Genomic DNA, 21,273 nt, shown 5'->3' with positions numbered 1-21,273 from the left:
TTATTTGCATGTGAATGTTTAGATTTCCCATCACTGTTTGATAAATAATCTATTCTTTCCTTCACTGAATGGATGTGGCATTTTTTCTTGAAAATCAATTGGTCAAGATACACATGGGTTTATTACTGGATTTCAATTCTTTTCCATAAATCTGTCTATCCTTGTACCAGTGCTAGATTACTTTAATTTCAGCTGTTTTGTAATGTGTTTTGAAATCAGGAGTAAAATTCCTTTAAAATAATTGCTTGGGTTTAGCAGGGGTTTCCCCCCCTTTACTAAACATACATCTCTACCATTTCAGCAATTAAAGTGTTTACCAAATACATACTAGACTTGAACCATACAGCATAACCAGATACCATAACTCAGAGCTGAGCTCCTTTATGGTTCTTGCTATTAAATGATGAGTTAATTTAACAAATACATAATGAAGGGAGTTCTGGTGGCCTAGTGGCAAAAAAAGCTGCACTGCAATCCCAGAGGCGTATGGTTCGAATCCACCAGATGCTCTGCTGGAGAAGAGGGAGCAATCTCCTCCTGTACCAGTCAGATCGGTTTGATGGTATACACACCAAAAATAATTTTAAAAAATAAATAAAATTTTTTTTAAAATAAAATACCTAATGCAAAATGTTTGCTTGACTCCAAAGACACAGAGTTGCTTAGTTGTCATCAACAGACTAATTGCTTCCTTTTCCTAACTACTGCTCCTCCACAAAATATATCTTTAAGAGGAAGAACTGGAGAGATTTAGAATGATAGAGAATTTTAACAAATGTTGTAAGTAACAAAAAATAATCAACACTCTCCAGGAAGTTTTCTCAATTAGCCTTAGTAAATTCACATCACTTTTTTATTATTTTGTTCCTTTGGCCTAATGGATCCAGTTCTTTGAGGAGCTCGATAATTCACTGTGTACAGATTTGCTGCAAAGAGTCTGTAGTAAACACTGGGTTTTTTTTTTATTTAATCAAATATAATAACCATGGGATTTCTTTAACTGAGAATCTCAAGGTGAAACTTCTTAAAAAAGTAAATCTTTTTGAAAGGTAAATAATTAGCTCCTTTGTATTTATCTGCTTTGAGATTTTTAAAACCACATTTCTAAAAAGAGCCATCTGTACATGTTTTCTTGTTTGTGTTCTTTTATTTAAATGAATTGGTGTTCTCAATTCATTTGCTTTTTCTCAGTTCATTTTCCACAGTGGTGAAAAGTTGTTTGGGAAGATAATTTGTTTCTATACTTTTCTAACTTATTCTCCCAACCCCAAGACTCAATATGGTTTTGAAAGAATTTGTTCTTATAAACACCTAAGTGTGTCTTGGCGACCTCTTCGCTCTCTTCCATTTCTGAGTCCTTCAGTACTCCATTCCAGGAATCATGTTTATTCAAATATATGTTGAACGCTAATCAATAAATTGAAGGACAAAGTGTAATGAATGCTTCGCAGAAAGAATCCCTAACCCAAAACCCAACCTAACCCACTGTCATCGAGTCCCTACCCACTCATAGTGACCCTGCGGGACACAGACAGAAGCCCTCACAAGGGTTGCACGGCTGTGAATCCCTACAGAAGCAGGCTGCCAATCTTTCTCTTTGGGAGTAGCTGGTGGATTCAAACAGCTGAATAGTTTAGCAGCCAAATTATTTAACCACTTATCGACAAGGATCCTTCCGCGGTTACTGGACCTTTGAGTTCCATTTGGTTTTGTATGAAATGGAAATTTCTCCACTTTACGTCATGCCTGGTAAATGGGAGACTGCATGTACCCTGACAGTCTACTCTACTCCGAGGGGGACTTACCTATGTAACATTATTGCTCCGTGGATCAAAAGCATCACTTTGATACCCTAGGGAATCAGGATACTTCACCCAGTGGGAATCCTAAACCTTAGATGGCTACAGGAGAAAGCGTCAAGTCAGGAGGCCATGAAAACTATTGGTGTGAGTCAACAAAAACCATCCTTCACCAGGAAAGGTCTTAAGGGCAGAAAGGAATCTCAGGAAAAGAATTCTGAATTAAGTTTAAGTTTAAATACCCACTTAAGTTCTATTATCTCTATTAGGTAGCTGAAGGGCTTAAAATAACTTCCCTATACCAGAAAGATCTCAACTTTCTTTTCTACATAATTAAATAATTGGACTAAATGGTCTCTCTGGGCCTTCCTAACTCCTTCACATGGTGTGCATTTATGACTAAAGGTGAAGTCTTTTAAACATCCAAAAATATTTGGCTTCTCACATGGCAAACTTTGCAATTCACTTTGAAGATTTCAGAGTTTCAGGTATGTTTCTTTAAATTGAGTAACTCAGCTCCTCACTTTCATATATTCTTGATGGGAAGGTACACATACATACATATACGTCTTACTATACCTTCACACTTTACTGATATAAAGATGTACTGAAGATAATACACACATATAAGCTCGTGACTACACAGCTTTGCATTTGACCCTTTAAAACCTGGCATAGTTGGTCTTAAATAGTCTACTTATTTTATCAGCAAACTTAGCACAGCCGAGCATTTATTCTGCCAATGGTGCTTCGGGTGCTACTGCTATCTCCATTTAAACATAGGATTTTTGTGCACATGAGAATTGTACAGACACTGTTATACTTCACAGTGTATCTCAGTCTACTTTAAAAGAGGTCTTTTGTATTTTTAAGGCAGGAAGTGAATATGCAACTTCAGTGCAATTTAGCAAAGTAAACTACTACTTATCAGAGTCAACTACTGCTACTCAAGAGTTGTAAAACATTTACAATTGGTAGTTTCTCCAATTGCTTCTTAATACAGCCTTGGTCTATGACTAGAAATGACAAAGGGGCCAGGAAACTTCCAAGAATGGTTGAAGCTATTCAAAAATCTATCCATAAATGATACACACCATTGAAAAGAAACAAAGAATATTGAAATAAAGGGCAAGCAAAAGATGGCAAGACCTAGAACACAATGTATTGATTGACACTGTGACCACGAAAGTGGGTCTGAGCATGGTCGAGATGGAAGATGGAGCAGGAGAGGGCAGGTTATACCCTAGATCTGCTGTTATCTGGATTGTTAAGAGTCCCAGTAGACTAGAAGGCATAAACAGAAAGCATAAACAACCACCAGCATGTTAATTTGTCATTGTTGTTATATGCCATTGAGTTGCTTGGGACTCATAGCGGCCCTATGTACAATAGCCCTAAACCCAACTCTATCCTATGCCAATCTTCCTGTCTCTGACACACTTACCCCATTATCTCAGTCACTGAATCAATCCATCTCATCGAGGGTCTTCCAATCCTGCACTATCCCTTCACACTCCCAAGAATGATAGCCCTCTCCAAGGACTAGTTCCTCCTTGCAACATGTCCAAAGACAAAGCTTCAGAATCCTTACCTCCAAGGAGCAGCCTGGTTTCACCCTCTCCAGGATGAACGTTTTCCATTCTCCTTGCAGTCCATGGTTTATTCAATACTCTTCTCCAGCATCACAGCTCAAAGGCATCAATTCTCCTTTTATCATCCCTAGTCATTGTCCAGCTTTCTGATGCATAGCAAGTAATTGCAAAGACCATGGCCTGTATCAGGCACACTTGAGTCTCCAGACTGACATTTTTGCTCTTCAGTGTTTTGAAGAGATCTCTGACAGCTGACTTTCTCAATGCAATTCATCTTTTAATTTCCTGGCTGCTGGTACCAAGAATGTTGATTGTAGAGCCAAGAAAACTGAAGCTGTTAACAATCTCAATCTTTTCACCATCTATCATGATGTTGCCTATCCACCCCACGATGCAGTTGTCAGAACATGTTGCAGGGAGGGACCAGTCCTAGGAGAGGGACATCATCTTTGGGAGGGTGGAGGGACAGTGCAGGAGAGGAAGACCCTCGATAGATGGATTGATTCAGTGACTGGGGTACTGGGGGTAAGTATGTCAGAGACAGTAAGATTGGCACAGAATAGAGCAGGGTTTAGGGCTGTTGTACACAAGGTCGCTATGAGTCACAGGCAACTCGATGGCATATAACAAAAAAACATTGCATGGTTCAAAATTGGGAAGGGTGTGCACCAAGGATGTGTCTTATCTCCATATCTTTTCAATTTATATGTGGAATAGATTATCTGGAAGGCTGGGCTCTGTGAGGAGAAATGTGGCATCAGGATTGAAGAGAGACCCATCAGCAACCTGCGTTATGCAGATGACACAGCCTTGCTTGCTGAAACCGAGGGGGACCTGAAGCGCTTGCTGCAGAAGTTCAAGAACTGCAACCTTCAATATAGATTGAAGCTCAATATCAAGAAAACAAAGTTTCTCACCACTGGGCCAATTGGCAGCATCACGATGCTAACTTAGTTTCCTTTTATAGTTGGTGATTTTAAAAAGTTCATAATGCTTTTATGCATAAGGTGTTATTAAGAGCAAAATCAAAAAAGAACTTTCCAACTATGTGATTAAAAATTCTGAGATAAGTTATTAATAAAATAAGCTGATATTATAAAAGCCAAGGGCAAATTCAAGAGCTCCACATCCTCATCGTAACTCTGAGTTTAATTATGTGCTTTTTCAGAAATTCACTTAACTTTTCTGAGTTCTAGTTTCATCGTGTGGAAAATGAGAGAAGGATCTTATTTTACATTCCAGCTCTAAAATTCTGAAATCAAGAATGTCTGAAATCAATGTCTGTCTAGTCATTTTAGATGTGTCTATTGAAATTCAATCTGAAATCTCAGAAGGGGAATAAATAAGTCATTCTGGGAGTTTTGCTACTTTACTTGCGAAGAACAGGAGCACATAGGCTAATGGCCACCTCATGGTGCCAATGTAATGACCTCTCCCAGAGAGCGTTAGTCTAAGCAAGAGGCAGATGCAGGCACCAGTAGACATCTTAACTCAGGGAATATTATCTCGTTTTTCTTTCATTGAAAATCAAATTGTGTAAGTTCCTCCTCATTTTCAATTACTCAGTTCTCTCACAGGATCACCGTGTTGTTGTCGTTAACTACAACTGAGTCAGTAGGATAACTATGACTTAGAACAGGATGAAATGCTGCCTCCTCCTGTACCACCACCTTCACGATTGTTCATATGCTGGATTCCAATGTTGTACGAAGCTCCTGTGTCAACCCACCTCACTCAGAGTCTGTTTCGCCTTGATCCTCTAATTCACCAAATATCACATCTTGATGACATATTCAAAGTACACCATAGGACATCTCAAAATCTTCACTTCTAAAAAGCTTCCTGGCATAGATAAATGGGGTCATGCTTTGCCTTTCAAGCCTTGCAAAGCAAATAGAGGTATGTTGAGAGACAGTTACACCTGAAAGGTTACCTAGTTGCTCTGACACTAGAAACTAAAGTGGCAGGCCTTTCAGGGAGTTAATCACTGAGGCTGCTATTTGATTCCCTGACAGACTTGCTTGTTTGTGAGAAGAAACATATTTGGGCAGTGCTTTTTCCTTTACCGCTATTTCTATCATCATAAATAAGAATCAATAGGCCATTTCAAGTAGCATATGTTCACCACCACTTAGCATTTGAGTGTCAGCAGTATGCAGGCTAAATAGCAATGCCCTGGCCCCCTGATGGAGGATGAAAACCCAACAGGCAAGGACAGTACCTAAAATCCAAGAATACGGTACGGATACCTGCGTGTGGTCCCTGAGGGTAAGAGATGGGGTGGTGCTTGTACTCTTTATCTCTACACCCATAATATAATGTTGGGCACATGCTGAGCTCTGCAAAATGAAAAAACAAATGATAAAGAAAAGAATGAGGAAAATAAAGAGTGTAAGATGTTCTATGGAACCCAATGGACTTACTGATTGATCAAAGGATGTTGTTGTGATTAGACTAGACTAGACTAGACTAGACTAGACTAGATTAGATTGTTGTGGTGTTAAGTGCATTGTAGGCTACTCATAGGAACTCTATGAATGAAAAACCCGAATGCTTGTTTAACTTCCATCCTTCCTCCACGTTCATAGGGTTTCCGGAGGTAAGCTATTTACGGAAGTGGATGCTTCCAAGCTTGGTTTAGTCGGGGAGCTCCACCAAACACTGTCCACCATGGGCGACCATTATTGCATTTTGACACATCAGTATCACAGTGTTCAGTTTCACAGCAACCAGACACTCTAGGGCTATACAACCTAGAAGAATGTTTGATCAAAAATAAAAACAGACCTGAGGGCCACAGACTAGATTAGCTTAGATTAGATTAGAGTTTCAAATACTTTACAAAGTGTTCGCTGTTTAATTATAGAATTTTCCCTTCCTGTGAAAGAAGCTCAGTTTTGATCCCTGGTCCACACCCCATAGGCAGAGCCTCATTCATCATTTTTTAATATCTTTTGTATTTCTTCCATAAAGAACAGGACCCAGGGGGTCTTGCAGGCCATAATGTACTAGAGAGAAAGACCTGATGACATACCGCACAAAATAAGTCTACAAAAACCCAATGGATTTGACAAAATATTGTCAAATTCCACACAGATCATGGCAGTCATCATTCTACCATGTGGTAGAAATCTTATGATACTTTTGCTTCTTTTCTTTTCCAAAGTCCTTGAAGAATCAGTCTTTCCTCTAGTGCTTCTGTTAAACTTCTTTCTCAGTCCCTCACCACTTTGGACCCTCCACCACGCTTTTTATCTCTTGGTCATACCTCTCTGCAATGCACCCAACTCAGAGACACCAGTCTCCTCTCCGAGACAGAGAGGACACAGACTCCCTTCCTTTCTCCCTAAACCCACTGTTCTCAGAACCAGAAAGTGTTTTGTTCAGTTATGTATGGGGTCACCAGAAGCCAGCCTTGATGGATGGGACAGCAGCTAACAACAACAACATCATTTAAAATTCATTATGAAGGGCTGAAGGCAAAGCCACTGTTGTGAACCCAAGGGGAGTCTGCTTTTTATGTACAATTCACAGCAGGCAGCCAGGTCCCTAAAATATTCTCCATCAGGTCCCCATGATAGCAGATAACAAGTCAGAATAGTAGCCATGAAAAAAGTCAAAGGAGAATTGGGGAGAGAAAAGTCAACAACAACAACAAACACTGCACTGTCCAAGACTCTTGGTAGAAGAAACACTGACAGGAGACTGATCAGAGAAAGACTATGAAAAGGGAACAAAAGAGGTTGTGAAGAACAGTAGGCAAGGAGTTGAGGTCCTGAACTGAGTAGGTAAACAAGCCTGTGGAAAATGTGTGAAACCAGGAGAGAAGGTGAAGAAGCTCTCCAGGGAGTCTGTAAGCTTTTGGGCTGTGGGGAGGGGTGGGGGAAGCATTAAAGAGGAACTAGAGTGTGGGAGGGAGGCAGAAGTCCAACAAATGTCTATAAAATAACACCCATCACCAGGGAGAGTAAGTATAAAAGAATCCTTTTTCTCTCCTTCTAGAGAAAGACAAAGGGAATTTTAAGTAGGATTAAGTAGTAGTAGCTTTCAGAACTCAGCAGCTTTCAGAAGCAATAATAACTACATAAATAGCTAAGTGGATGGTAGGAATTACCTCACTTGGAATTTGTCCAGCATATCAAAGTTAGCAGCAATATCACATCTTTTTTGAAAGCTTTCCTGAGATGCTTAGAGAAGAAGGAAAAATTGCCTCAAAAGCTGCTTTTGTGGAGTTAATTTTAGGTAGAAGGTGCTCTTCACTGCTTGAAGATGTTATAGCTTCAGAAAATGGGCAAGACAAGACTCCTTCTCCTGCTGAGAGCCGGGGCTCCTATCCACATAAACACACCGCCGATATGACCCTGATGGAGGCAAGAAATCACACTCATGGATTAATGCTGCTTCATGTGAAGCTTTACTAAAAACGTATGAAGCATGAACAACTCTCTCAACCCTTCGAAAAGAAGCTTCCACTCATCCTAGCCAGTTAAAAGGAAACTTTCTGTGGGCTACATTTTGAAATATGTGGATTGCTATGCATTTTTTTTAACTAGAAATAACTTTCAAACTTCCAACATCTATATTCATGAGTATCCTTACGAGTACATTTTCATCTTAAGTACATCTGACCCCTACACATGCTAGGTAATCTACCCTAGCTGTTGTGGTTTGGCTCCAAGGACTCAACCATGACTTACAAGCATCCCCAGGAACAACAGACCAAAACCTGGCTCTGTCTTGCACCATCCTCACCATATGCTCCAGCCCGTTAATCAAAGTTAGGGCATCACCCCATTTTTTGAGGGGCATCTTCTCTTTCTCTGACTCTCCATCTTTTCCAGCATAATGTCTCTTTCCAAAGAGTTGTCCCTCCTGACAACATGCTCAAAGTACGGAAGACAGAGTTTTACCAAACCTGCCACAGAACATAATTGGTTGCACTTCAAGATGAACTTGTTCGACCTTTTGGCAGTCCGTGGGATATTCAGTACTCTTCTCCAACACAGCATTTCAAAGGCATCGATTCTTTCTCTGTCATCTTACTACAGAAGATCAAAGACTACAGCCTTCGATATGAATTACACCTCAACATCAGAAAAACAAAAATCCTCACCACTGGACCAATAGACATCATGATAGATGGAGTAAAGATTCAAGTTGTCAACCATTTCATTTTACTTGCATCCACAATCAACACTTGTAGTAACAACAGTTAAGAAATCAAAAGATATGTTGCCCTGGGAATCAAAGACCTTTCCAAAACTCTAAAGAACAATGATAGCAGTTTCTAGTGTAAGGAGTGCCTGATCCAAGCCATGTTATTTTTTTTAATTTTTTATTTTATTTTATTATTTTATGTGTGTGTACCATCAAATCAGATCTGACTGGTACAGGAGGAGACTACCCCTCCTTCTCCAACAGAGAATCTGATAGATTCAAACCACACACCTCCGGAATTGCAGTGCAGCTTCCTGCCACTAGGCCACCAGAGCTCCCTCAAGCCATGATATTTACAATGTCTTTATATGTATCTGAAAGTTGGACAATGACAAGGATGACAGAAGAATCAATGCCTTCTCTTCCCACATAACAAAAATGAAAATGAGATATGATGATCATTTGACATAAATATCTCCTTTCGCTTTCTAGAAATATTCATGTGTCACTGTTTTAAATAATTAAGTGGCATTTCATTATTTCTTTTGATGATACATTTCAACCCAGAGACAAGTTATTTCAGTATCACCCAATGGAGCTAGCAGGAAAATCTGTTTATGGACCCAGTCCCCTCAGGGTGCATTTGCCCCAGCACTTGGAATCAACACCCTGTACCTTACCCTAGAAATAGTTCTAATTGAGCAGATTGTGACAATAATTTTAGCAACATCCAAATATATAAAAGAAATCTGAAGCAGACAATGCCATCAGGTTTGGATTCTGCCGTAAAACCAGTTCAGCCTTTGTGCCTGAAATAGGCATTCCAGATTAATCTCATCAACAGAAAGCAAGGAACAGCTGCATGTGTCAGTTTAGTTATAAAAGAGGTATTTAGATAAACCAGGTATGCTGACAATATCTGATAAAGGTATGGAGGAGTCAATAACAAATTTCCCACCAGTGTCTTACTTTCAAGGAATCAAGTTCCTTGACATTAACTGGTAGATGAAATGGTTCCATTACATTAACTGATAGATTTTGGCTCATCATGTACCAAGTTGGAATTGACCAATAGTTGGTCCGTCCACAGGTTTTCAGAGGCAGTAAATTGCTCCAGAGATTTTCCAGATTTCTCCTGAAAAGCTGCTGGTGGATTCGAACTCCCCAAAAGGCTCGGTGTTAACTCAGTGCAGCTCCCTGTGAGCTACACTCAAGAGCTCCCTAAAATGCCAACCTGCCCACCCACATCCAGACTGAGCAAAATAATGATGGCATAACTGCATTTGGCAGAGCTTTTCCCTTTCTTAAGAAATGGCATATTGCAAATAGAAAATACAAACATTTTATCTGTTAACATTTAAATCTTCTGTTTGGCACTATTATAAACATTTCTGCAGTGAAAATCTTGGTCATATGTTCTACCTTAGTCTAAGTGTCAGGGACTGTCTAGTGACTATGGTACTGTGATGTGCCATTGAGTTGGAACCAACCCACAGCCAACCTTGTAAAGGGTGTTCAGAAGCTGTAAATCACATGGGAGGAGATTAGCCGCCACAGATCAACTGGTGAACTTGAATCAAGTGCTTTTGGGTTGGCTGCCCAAGTCCTTACCAATAAGGCAATCGCGGATGTAGTAATCAATAGCATTCAGAATCCAGAACTAAGCACAGTGTAAAAAATATTTGAATTAAAAAAAATACTTAAAGTACTGTGTATATACTGTGTAAACACTCAAAGTACTTTGTATACACAAACTCTGCTGTCACAGTCTAACAGGCAGTCCTTTCGTTCTGTCCCATCAAGCACCAGCCTCCTCCTCACCAATCAGCTGCTCCCTCCACGTTGCCACACTCACTTCCGAGTCATGGCCTCTTTCACATCTTTGTCTTGATGGCCTCTTGTTCCCTCTTGAAATACGCTTTCCCAAATCCTCCATGTTCTCAAACATTCCTGTCCTCTACAAAACTTTTGAGTCTTCCAATTTGAAATTGTTACAGGTTTTCAGAAGGTCTTTCAATCTGCATCTGCCTTAAGCACTTAATTACTATATTTTTTCACAAATTGCATATGTGTTTGTAACTTTTAACTGGCTGCATCACATTTTTAAAGGTAATGTTGCCAGAGCTCTTCACGCTTCCCCTTGAAATGTCCATCAAATGTCCATTCTGTAGTTCATCTCCCTTTCTTAACTTCTTCCCTTTCTATGAAAGCATAAAATGTGTTCTACTCAAAAAAGTTGCTCTACTCTTGTTCCTTTCTTAAGTTCTTTTTATCATATCTACTCTCTTTCTTTGTAAAACTTATTGTAAAGTAAAAATCTACCTTCTCAACATGATTCTCTCAGACCTTCACCATTTGATAACATCCTTAAGAGCAAGTATACCAAAACTTTGTCTCACATGCTATAGACACATCATGAGGAAAGACCAGTTCCCAGAAAAGAGCCTAATATTTGCTAAACCATGGGGTCAGTGAAAACATGGAAATTTTCAGTGAGATGGATTGACACAAGAGCCTTCACCATGTGTTCAAACATCACAGTTTGTGGCTATTGTGCAGAAACAGGCAATCTGTTCTGATCATTTCCCAGCAGCACTGAAACTCTGTTCATAGCCTGTCTTTGAAAGAGACAGGGACAATTTTTCTCATCCCCTTACCCTAGCTCGCCATTCTCAGCCTCCAGTCATGGCTCCTCTCCTTGATTTGTTAATATCCGTTTCTCATCTCTCCTCAAATTGTGTAAGCTGTTTTGTCTCTTTGTCTTTAACTTCCACATCTCTTTCTCTGACTCTAACCTGTCAGTCTGATGCTGAATTCTTTTTTCATACCCTTATGCTGTCACTTGTTGGGAATTTTCATGAGACTGTATCAAAAACAAACATCTGCCATACCTTCTCTTTCTCTAACTTACATCATCATTTTCCTGGATATCCCAGATGGAGGTTTTATTTTCAGACCCTTCATCACTTACCAACTTCCACATCATTCCTACTCTTCCAATCTCTCATTTGTACTCTAAATTGTACCTATTAGAGACAGCATCTGTCCTCTACCTCCACCTTGTGATGATAAAAATTGTATGTCAACTTGGTTGTCTACGATTCTTGACATTCTTGATGTAGTCATTCCTGTGATGAGATCTCTCATATGATGTCATAACGAGTCTGAATATAACGGGTCTGTGGAGTTGCTCCATCCTTCCTTCTAAAGAGCACTCTGGTTATACTACTTCCAAGATAGATGTGTTTGTTCTTTTGTTCGTCTAAAGATCATTCAATATTCATGACCTACATCAAGATGAAAAGGTTCAATTCTTTGGTTCAATTCACTGTCAAACTTTCAAAAGCATAGGAAGCAAATTAAAATGTCACGTCTTGGGTCAGGCACACCTTAGTCTTCAAAGTAATATTCTTGCTCTTTAGCACTTAAAGAATTATTTGGCATACTTCTGCCAGATGAATTTGGCAACAGTATTATATAATTATTACATAATGGAATCAATATTAAACAATTCTCTGATAACAAGTCCTACACATAAGGCAAAACTCAATGTCCTCAGCTCTGTACCTCCTGGAAAAACCATCAAGCTCTTGATTTGCCCCTAGACTATTTCTGTAATTTCATCTACCATCCACTCATTATGCTTTAATCACCAGGAACTTTGTGTCTATATAGCATGAACTAAAGAGGCTTATTATTATCCTGGGCTCTGAAATGTACTTTTCTTGTCTTCACGTGATTTATAACTCCTTATCATTCTGTTTTCATCTCAAATGTCACCTTCTCAGGAGGTGTATTGTGACCAAATAATACGGCCACCTTGGCCATGCTCACATTTATGGTGTTGCCTTCCTTAAGCTCTTAAGCACTTCTCAGTCTACAGAAGTATCTTTATTTGCACTTGTTTATTTACACATTTATTTATTCAGGGTCTCCGCTTGAACACTTAAACATGCTATCAGTTAACATGGACCTCATCTCTCTTCATGCATTTCAACATGCAAAAAGGTGCACACAACAAGGGCAAAATCAGATTCCTCCGCAATGTGACATTGGGCTTTACATTACCATCCATTTCCTCTGCTCATATGTCTGTTTCAGCATGTATCATCATTTTCTTTTATTTGAAGAGCTAATTTCAAAGGAAACGGGTCAAGAAAAGTTAGCCTTATTATTTTGTGGTTTTGATATCTATAAATAATATCCTCTAAATTTTATTTCTAGGTGTTAATTTCACACACACATAAATATGTGTTGTTAAGTACTATTGAGTCAGCCCTGACTCATAATTAACTTATGTAAAACAAAACTAAACATGGCCAATGATCCTACACTATCCTACCCACCAATGTTATTTGAGCTCACTGTTGGATCTACTGTTTAACTCACTAGGCTCCTCCCTCTTTTTTCCTGATCTTCCTCATTTTAAAGGATGATGTCCTTCCCTAGCAAGTGGTTCCTTTTTATCTCATAAATACGTGTGTGTGTGTGTGTGTGTAATTTGACTGTGTAGATCACAACAAACTGTAGCTAACTCAGAGAAGAATGGGAATCCCCAAACACTTGATCATGTTTATGCAAAACCTATACTTGGACCAGTGGGTAGTTGTCAGAACAGAGCAAGATACCACTGTATGGCCCATAATTGGGAAAGGTATACACCAAGGATGTGTCCTGTCTCCATAACTTTTAAATCTATATGCAGAACACATTATCTGTGAGGCTGGGCTCTATGAGGAGAAATGTGGCACCAGGAATGGAGACAGACTCATCATCAATCTGTGTTATGCCAATGACACAACCTTGCTTACTGAAACTGAGGAAGATCTGAAGAGCTTGCTGCACAGGGTCAAGGACTGTAGCCTTCAATATGGATTGAAGCTCAACATCAGGAAAACAAACATTCTCACCACTGGGCCGATTGTCAGCATCATGATAGATGCTGAAGAGATTGAGATTTTTAATAGCTTCGGTTTGCTTGGCTCTACAATCAACACTCTTGGTACCAGCAGCTAAGAAATCAAAAGATTAATTACATTAGGAAAGTCTGCTGTCACAGACTTCTCCAAAGCACTGAAGAGCAACAATGTCACTCTGAAGACTAAGATACACCTGATCGAGGTCATAGTCTTTGCAACTACTTGCTATGCATCAGAAAGCTGGACAATGATTAGGGATGATAGAGAGAGAGAGTTGATGCGTTTGAGCTGTGGTTCTGGAGAAGAGTATTGAATATACCATGGACTGCTAAGAGAACGAAGATGTTTTTCCGGAATAAAGTGAGACCAGGCTGCTCCTTTGAGGCAAGGATTCTAAAGCCCCCTCTGATATACTTTGGGCATGTTACAAGGAAGAACCAGTCATTGGAGGGGGATATTATGTTTGGGAGGGTGGAAAGACAGCACAAGAGAAGAAGACCCTCAATGAGATGGATTGATTCAGTGACTGGGGTAATGGGGGTGGGTGTGTCAAAGACAATAAGATTGGCGCAGGATAGAGCAGGGTTTAGGGTTGTTGTACACAGGGTCACTATGACACTGGCAACTCAATGGCACATAACAACAATGATAGATAGATAGATAGATAGATAGATAGATAGATAGATAGATAGATAGATAGATAGATAGAAGATAGATAGAGGATAATAGATACACACAGAGAGACAGAGATAGATTTGCATATATCGGTATACACAGCTGATTGCATAATCTGGAGTCTATTGTGCTTCTGACTAAAAGACTGCAGATCTCTGGTGGTCCAAACCCATCAGCAGTTCCACAGAAGACAGACAGATAACCTGCTCACATTAAGATTTACAGCCTTGGAAATGTAATGAGGGGATGTTATGAGTCAGAATCAATCTGGTGACAGTGACTATGAGGTTTTTTACTGCATACCCACTTGCATGTATTTGTGTGCACATGTATATGCAGATAGCGAAGAAATTATTTTACATTAACATTGTATACAGTAGCCTTAACTAAATTTACTTCTTAGTTTTAAGTATTTTTGTCAATTCTATTGGTGTTCCTTTATGTTCAATACTGTTACCTGCAAATAAAGACAATTTTGTTCTTTCTTTAAAAGTTGCACCTTCACTATCACTGTTATTTTTAAGCACAAGCTATAGAAGGCAAAAATATATATTAAAACAAAACAAAACAACTGTTGGAGCTACACAGGATATGGACAATACTAGCATTGTTGGGGACATAGACAGAAATAGTTGAAAAACACCATCTTATAGCAATTTATGACCCATCACCTTCACTACATTCTGAGCTCCCGGAGAGCAATCCTCTGTCCTATTGATTTGTGTATATTTCACCAAACCTAGTAAAATGCTTTGCCCAGAGTAGATGCTCGATGTTTGTCAAACATAATTGAAATACCCCGTGCTGGGCACACAGTTCATGCCCAGTAAATACTAGATCAACTATAAGAGCAGGCGAGCAAACACAAGATTATTAAATGAGTAATGTTATGTTCATCCCTGCAAAGAAACCGTTAGAATCACAAAGCAAGTCAAGATCATTTCATTATCTGCACTGAAAGATTTCCCTTATCCAGAGATGATGGTGCAACCAAGTCACCAAGGCAAACCCTCAACGGCTACCTGTGCACTTCTTGATATGGCTGTTCCTCTTCCCGTGTGATCCCAACTTGCATCCAAAATTCTCCTCCCAAAATTCTGCAAACCACACATTTCTTCGGTTGTTGGCAAGCGTGCGGCTTCTAAAGTATCGATCAAACCCTATTTTGAAGAAGAAAAGTGTTCTTTTAATTTTCTCTCAGAATTAAGACCAAATAAAGTCAGAGATGTTGACTAAATACCAGGGTACCTTCTCTTCATGGCAATGAAATTCATAGACCAAAATGCATAGGTCAATGACTGCTCAAAAGCCCACTCAAGTTCCTCATCTTTGAGTCAGAATTGACATAATTCTCCTCCAGCAGGCTTTCAGGAAGCTGTAAATCACATGGGAGAAGACTGCTCATCTTTCTCCCCAGGAGCTGCTAGGAGATTTGAACCACCTGAGAGCCACTACCTTTGAGTTACCAACACAACTCCCTCCAGAGCAAATAAGAGCTGATAGCCCAGAAATAAGGCCATGTGGTCTGCTTCTGTAATGCAAAATCCAAGACGACTCAGTGGACAATAATCGCCACTCTACTCCCCAGGCATCTAACTCCAGGGATGACTGTGTAGCAGGAAATTAACCTGTAGAAATCATCCTCACTTCTTCCCCTTCCCCATCACCTTGCACAGCAGCAGTCCATGGCCTCATCCAAGGGCCTGAAGGTTAGAAGTCCAGCTTAGGTTTTTCCAGTTCTTTTCAACTCTTTTCTCTCTCTCTCTCTCCCAGCATGAAGACATGTTCCTGTTTTTTCTGTACTACCAAATTCTCCCATAGTCTTTCTGATCACTTGCTATGCATCTGAGAGCTAGATTATAAATAAAGATGACGGGGTGGGAGGGTGTGGAAACCAAGAATGCCTCTGAGCTGTGGTGTTGGAGAAGAGCACTGAACATCCCATGGATGGCCAAAAGAACTAACAGCTATGTCTTGGAGACGGTGTGGCTGGAGTGCTCTCTGGAAGCAAGAGTGATGAGGCTTCACCACTTCCCCTCACATACTTTGGGCATGTTGCTTAGGAGGGACTATTCTTTGGAGAGGAACATAATGCTGGGAAGGGTAGGAGGTCAGTGAGGGAGAGGAAAACCTTCAACCAGGTGGACTGACAGCGTGACTGCTGCAATGGGCTCTGTGCGTAGGAAATGTGATGATGGCGCAAGGGGTCGCTATGAGTCATACTTGACTCGATGGCACCAAACAACAACAACAACCACTTTCTTGAAAATTAAAAGACCAAGTTTGATGGTCTTAAAGAGATGGGTGGAATCCCCAAGACTATGGCTCGTAGGCACCCTTCAAGCCTACAGGTGACCACACTCCTGTAGTCAGTTTTCAACCTATAGATAACACCTATAGCACCAGGGAGGTATGACACTCTTTGGACCAAACAAGCAGAGATGAATTAGAAGGACAGTGTTTATCCAGGGATAGAACTAAAAAAAAATCAGGAAAGCATGAGAAACCTGGATGAATGGAAATAGTAAACACAAAGATGAAATGAGCAAAGTATTGTTTTATTATGTGGATTGAAATTTAGAAGCAGGAGAGGCATCCACTTCCTATACAACTTGCCTCCGGAAACTCTGTGAACTCTGATAGATGTCGATAGTCGTAGAGGGGCTTCAGGCCTTTTGTTCATAGGGTCGATATGAGTCATGCCTGACTCAAAGGCAAGCAACAACAACTCTATCTATCTATCTATCTATCTATCTATCTATCTATCTATCTATCTATCTATCTCACACACAAAACAAAATGTGAACATGAATTGTTGAATTGAAATCCAATTTGCTCCATAAACTTTCACCTAAATCACAATAAGGTTTTTGTTAAATATATATATGTCCTATACTCCCCATTCTCAGATAATTCAATAAACAAATCAGTGCTAATACATATTAATTATTTTTTTATTTACATTCAAATGTAATAGGCTAACGTGTCAGTTTGCCTAGGTAATTTTTCACTAGGTAACCAAGTGAAAAGAATACCTTACTCCAAAGGAATAATGGGAAAATGTCTGGGTTTGGGTCACTATCAAGCCCCTAGGACAAGATCTGTGGGAGGCAGACCTCCTTTCAGGGATGTTTCACATCTTTCCTGTAGCATATATTATAGATAGGGTCAACCAAGTGTTGTTTGCTTTTTGTAGAGATCAAACATTCGATCTCTTACAAGGATATACTTTGAAGACAACACTCCTGGAACTCTTTAAAGTTAAGACTGAACTGCTAACATAAAAAATATATAATGAATGGACAATCAAGAATTGTGTGCATTGTAATTAACAACGTGGACCTGTTTATACATGCCTGACCTTTGCAAGAAAGATGTGCATGCAGAATGAAACTACTGGGGAGAACTGAGAGTGACGGGAGGAGAACAGAGATTAGCACGTGGATGGGTTGGGTGAAGGGAAAGGCAAGGCACAGTGAGGATCTGATGAGATGCTGCAGTAAGTGTCGTTGATTGGCTGCCATTAATGTTATGAAACAAAATGTATATAAATGATTGATTGAAAATCTGAAACTATTCAAGGCTAACAATTTTCCTGCTTCTCAAAATAGAAGGAAGGAAGGAAGGGGCAAAGAGAGAGAGAAAGAAATCTAATGGGTTCTCTTTCCAAATATCTACGTACATATATTATCATTACCCCGACAATTCTGATACAAGAACTAGCGTCTGCCCAACACCGTCAACAAGTACATTCCATCATATTTGGTCACGTTGGTTTCCTGTTGGAGTTTTCATTCGTATGGACCAAAAGAACTCTTCTATTGCTCCCTTACCGTCAATTGAAGCCCTTTTAGGCAAAATCGTCACAGCCCCTTCTGCAATCTCCTCCTGCTGGTAGACTGGAGCAATTTTGGATCCCCAACTATCTGAACCAATCCAGAGAAAATGACCACTTTGGTTTAATTTTTTTGCAGCTTCCAATATCCTCCTATAGGGGAAACAAAAATGAAATAAAAGAGAGCACATTAATCAAGAAACACTATAATTACGAATGTTATAAGATTAGACGTATTATAAACGTTCAGTAGGTCACCGCTACCCAATTACCCACTCATTCTGGCTACCTATGTCTTCTCTCCTCAAGCAAATAGATATTAGAACCTAACTCCAACACACATTGATCAGTGTCTTCCTTAAGCTTATTTGCATCACTCTGTTATCTTTAGTTTTCTCATCCTGTTCAGTTCCCAGGTTTTACTCAGTAGGCATTTCAGACTTAGACACCAGAAAGCTGTGTGTCTCATGGCAGAAAGCAGTCGGTAATTGCAAGAGAATTTTTCAATTTCTGTGAAATCGCACATAGTTTTACATTAAATAAGAAATATGTCAGAAAAAGGATGTGAGCCACAAATCTGATCCTATAGAAGCAACAAAAGTAATCAGCACCTGATGTCATCCTCATTGGCAAACATAATCACTGCTCTAGCATTCGGCGTTTCTAGGAGGCGTTTGATGATTTTTTCAAATTCTCCAGGTCTTGGTTCACGTGGGATTTTCTGTGACTGAGCAATGCAAACACCGCCTATTTAAAATAAACAAACAAGAAGAAAAAGGTGACTCAGAAAGAGCATACATTTAATGAAGAAAGCTAATGAGGTTAGCTACTTTATCAACACCCATGACTCAGTACAGGACATTGTTTCTTGGAACATCTGTCATCATCTCCTATTAAAGGCAAATATGTTTGTTTGTATTGTAATAAACATATGCATCAAGTAAATGACACCAACTACTTAATCATATAGCGGTTTGTTTGCCGGTTCTCTTCTTCCAAATGTAAACATTTCTGTGAGTACAGGTCAGAAAATCAAAGTGGTACAGACTCATATCAAGGAGTTGGAAGGAAAAACAAGTGTTTTGATTTATTTAACACAAACCAAAGAACAAAGGAGAGACATTGCCAAGACATGCTAAGATACAAAAGCCCTTACGTATAGCAGAGGCTGGCTATGAGAATGGAAAGAATGACTAGACTCGTTTGACAGTAACTTGGTTAGGCAGCAAGAGAACTTGGACTTTATCCTGAAAAGCAGTGGAAAGCTACGGAAAATTCAGAAGCAGGATTAACAGTTTACCCTTCAGGACAAAAATCTGGTAGTCACACAAAGACAAAACTCTGACAGCCAGTCAAGGGACTGTGATCAGACTTAATGTGGGTGGCAATAAGGTATGACAAACAAGAGAAATAACACTAAAAATTTATTTTTCTTATGTTAGAGCACATTGAAAATTATCTCAGTAATAACAGATTCACAATGAGTTTTACAGATAATGGTCCATGACCCACAGAATGTTCTACCCTGTTTCCTTTCGTTAGCTTTCCTACTGTTGTTTTAGTCGCTGTGGGGTGAGTCTAGACTCCTAGCCACCTTATATGTAACAAGACATTGCCAGATTCTGCACTATTAAAAATCATGACCTTTATTATCATTGAGCCCATTGCTACAGGAAGATTACTGATACGTCATGAATATTGTTGACAACTGGTTCATCATGTGATGAGTTAATTACCTTAGCAAATCTTTACTGAGTGCCAAATTTCCTCCAGATACTGTATGTGGGCTCTGGATGCATCGCAAATAAAATAAACACAGGCACAGAATTTAGACATATTGTCAGTCACCCAGGCATTCAACAAAACAAAAATAAGTCAACATTACAAATTGTGGCAAGTGCTATGAGGAAGAATGGGAAATTTAATTTTATTTAGAACTAGAAGTACTCTGAAATAAACCTCCCCAAAGTGGTATCATTTAGTTAAGGTCAAAAGGATAAGAGGAGATGGCAGCGTAAGAAAGGCAAGAAAGGAGCCAGTGGAGAGGATGTGGGGGTGTTAAGCTGGCAGGGAAAGGGAAGCAGGACATGAAGGCTGTAGGCACCGGCCAGACCACGCAGGGCTTTACGGCCTGTGGAAGACGACGAATAACTGTTTGAACTTCCTCACTCAGTTTCTCTTTCTTCAACACTTGAGAGATCATTGGTGGCCTAATGGCAAGAAGCTGTGCTTCCATCTCGATGGCACATGGTTCAAATCCACCAGCAGCTCCATGAGAAAAAACATGGGCAATTTCCTCCCCTGTGATTAACTGACTCAGAAAACCCGCCAGAGGGTCAGCTATGGGTCGGTTCTGACTCAACGGTACACATCAATAAACAAACGACATAGGAATATGAGCCAATATATATGAGTATTACATCTCATGGAAGAAAAACATCTGAGAATTGCAGATTCCGAAGGCAACCTGAATTGGAAGGAAGAGGATACAAAGAGCTAATAAGGAGGTTATTACTGACAAAAGCAATGCAGCATGTTGACTAAGACAGTGCTGTCAGTGCTGGGAGAAGCATACAAAAATAATGTCAAATTTCCAAGGTAATAGCATGGAGTTGGTTTTGATTTGAACTGTGTGAGACATTTCCAAAATACTGAAGAGCAATGATGTCAGTTGGAAGACTAAGGTGTGCCTGATTCAAGCCATGGTATTTTCAACCATTTGTTATGCATCTGTGAGTTGGATGGCAAATAAGGATGATGGAAGAATAACTGATGCCTTTGAGTTGTAATGTTGGAGAAGAGTACTGAATACTCCATGGATTGCCAAAACAATGAACAGGTATGTCTTGGGGGGAAAAAAAATACAGCCAAAGTGCTCCTTGGAGGTAATTATGGAGAAGCTTCATCTGTCATCCTTTGAACATGTTGCTGTAAAAAGAGTATTCCTGGCAATGGGACATCGCTGGAAAGGTGGAGGGCTAGCAAATGAACAGAAGACTCCCAATGAGATGGACTGGCATTGTGGTTACAGCAATGGACTCAAGCGTGTCAGGGATGATAAGGATGGCACAGAATAGGACAGGGCTCAGGGCTGTTGTTCACAGGGTCACTGTGAGTCACACCCAACTCAATGGCACCTAACAACAACAAAAGTAAGACACAGGGAAGCTACCAAGTACGACTCCATGATTTAGGTCTTGGTGACCAATTATGCAACAGTACCATGCATCAGTCCTTTATTTTTTGTTATTTTTATGGGCCTTCGAGTCAGAATCAACTCAAAGCTGATCCCGCAG

General features: G+C 39.8%; 1 protein-coding gene across 2 annotated transcripts in view; it reads right to left on the bottom strand.

Moving 5' to 3' along the window:
• Positions 1-21,273, bottom strand: part of GRM8 (glutamate receptor, metabotropic 8) — a 1,137,490-nt gene that overhangs the window by 576,989 nt on the left and 539,228 nt on the right. For both annotated transcript variants that reach the window (XM_006896079.1, XM_006896080.1), the window contains 3 exons: positions 18,589-18,724; positions 17,976-18,130; positions 15,165-15,302 (listed from right to left, as the gene is read on the bottom strand). In XM_006896079.1, coding sequence (XP_006896141.1) covers positions 15,165-15,302; positions 17,976-18,130; positions 18,589-18,724 — 429 coding nt within the window. The remainder of the gene's footprint in view (positions 1-15,164; positions 15,303-17,975; positions 18,131-18,588; positions 18,725-21,273) is intronic.

The sequence above is a fragment of the Elephantulus edwardii genome, unplaced genomic scaffold (genome assembly GCF_000299155.1).
Source record: "Elephantulus edwardii isolate Elephantulus edwardi_28Jun2011 unplaced genomic scaffold, EleEdw1.0 scaffold00181, whole genome shotgun sequence".
NCBI classification, from domain to species: Eukaryota; Metazoa; Chordata; class Mammalia; order Macroscelidea; family Macroscelididae; genus Elephantulus; species Elephantulus edwardii.
Note: the sequence above shows the minus strand (reverse complement) of the source record. Positions and strands in the feature narration are given on the sequence as shown.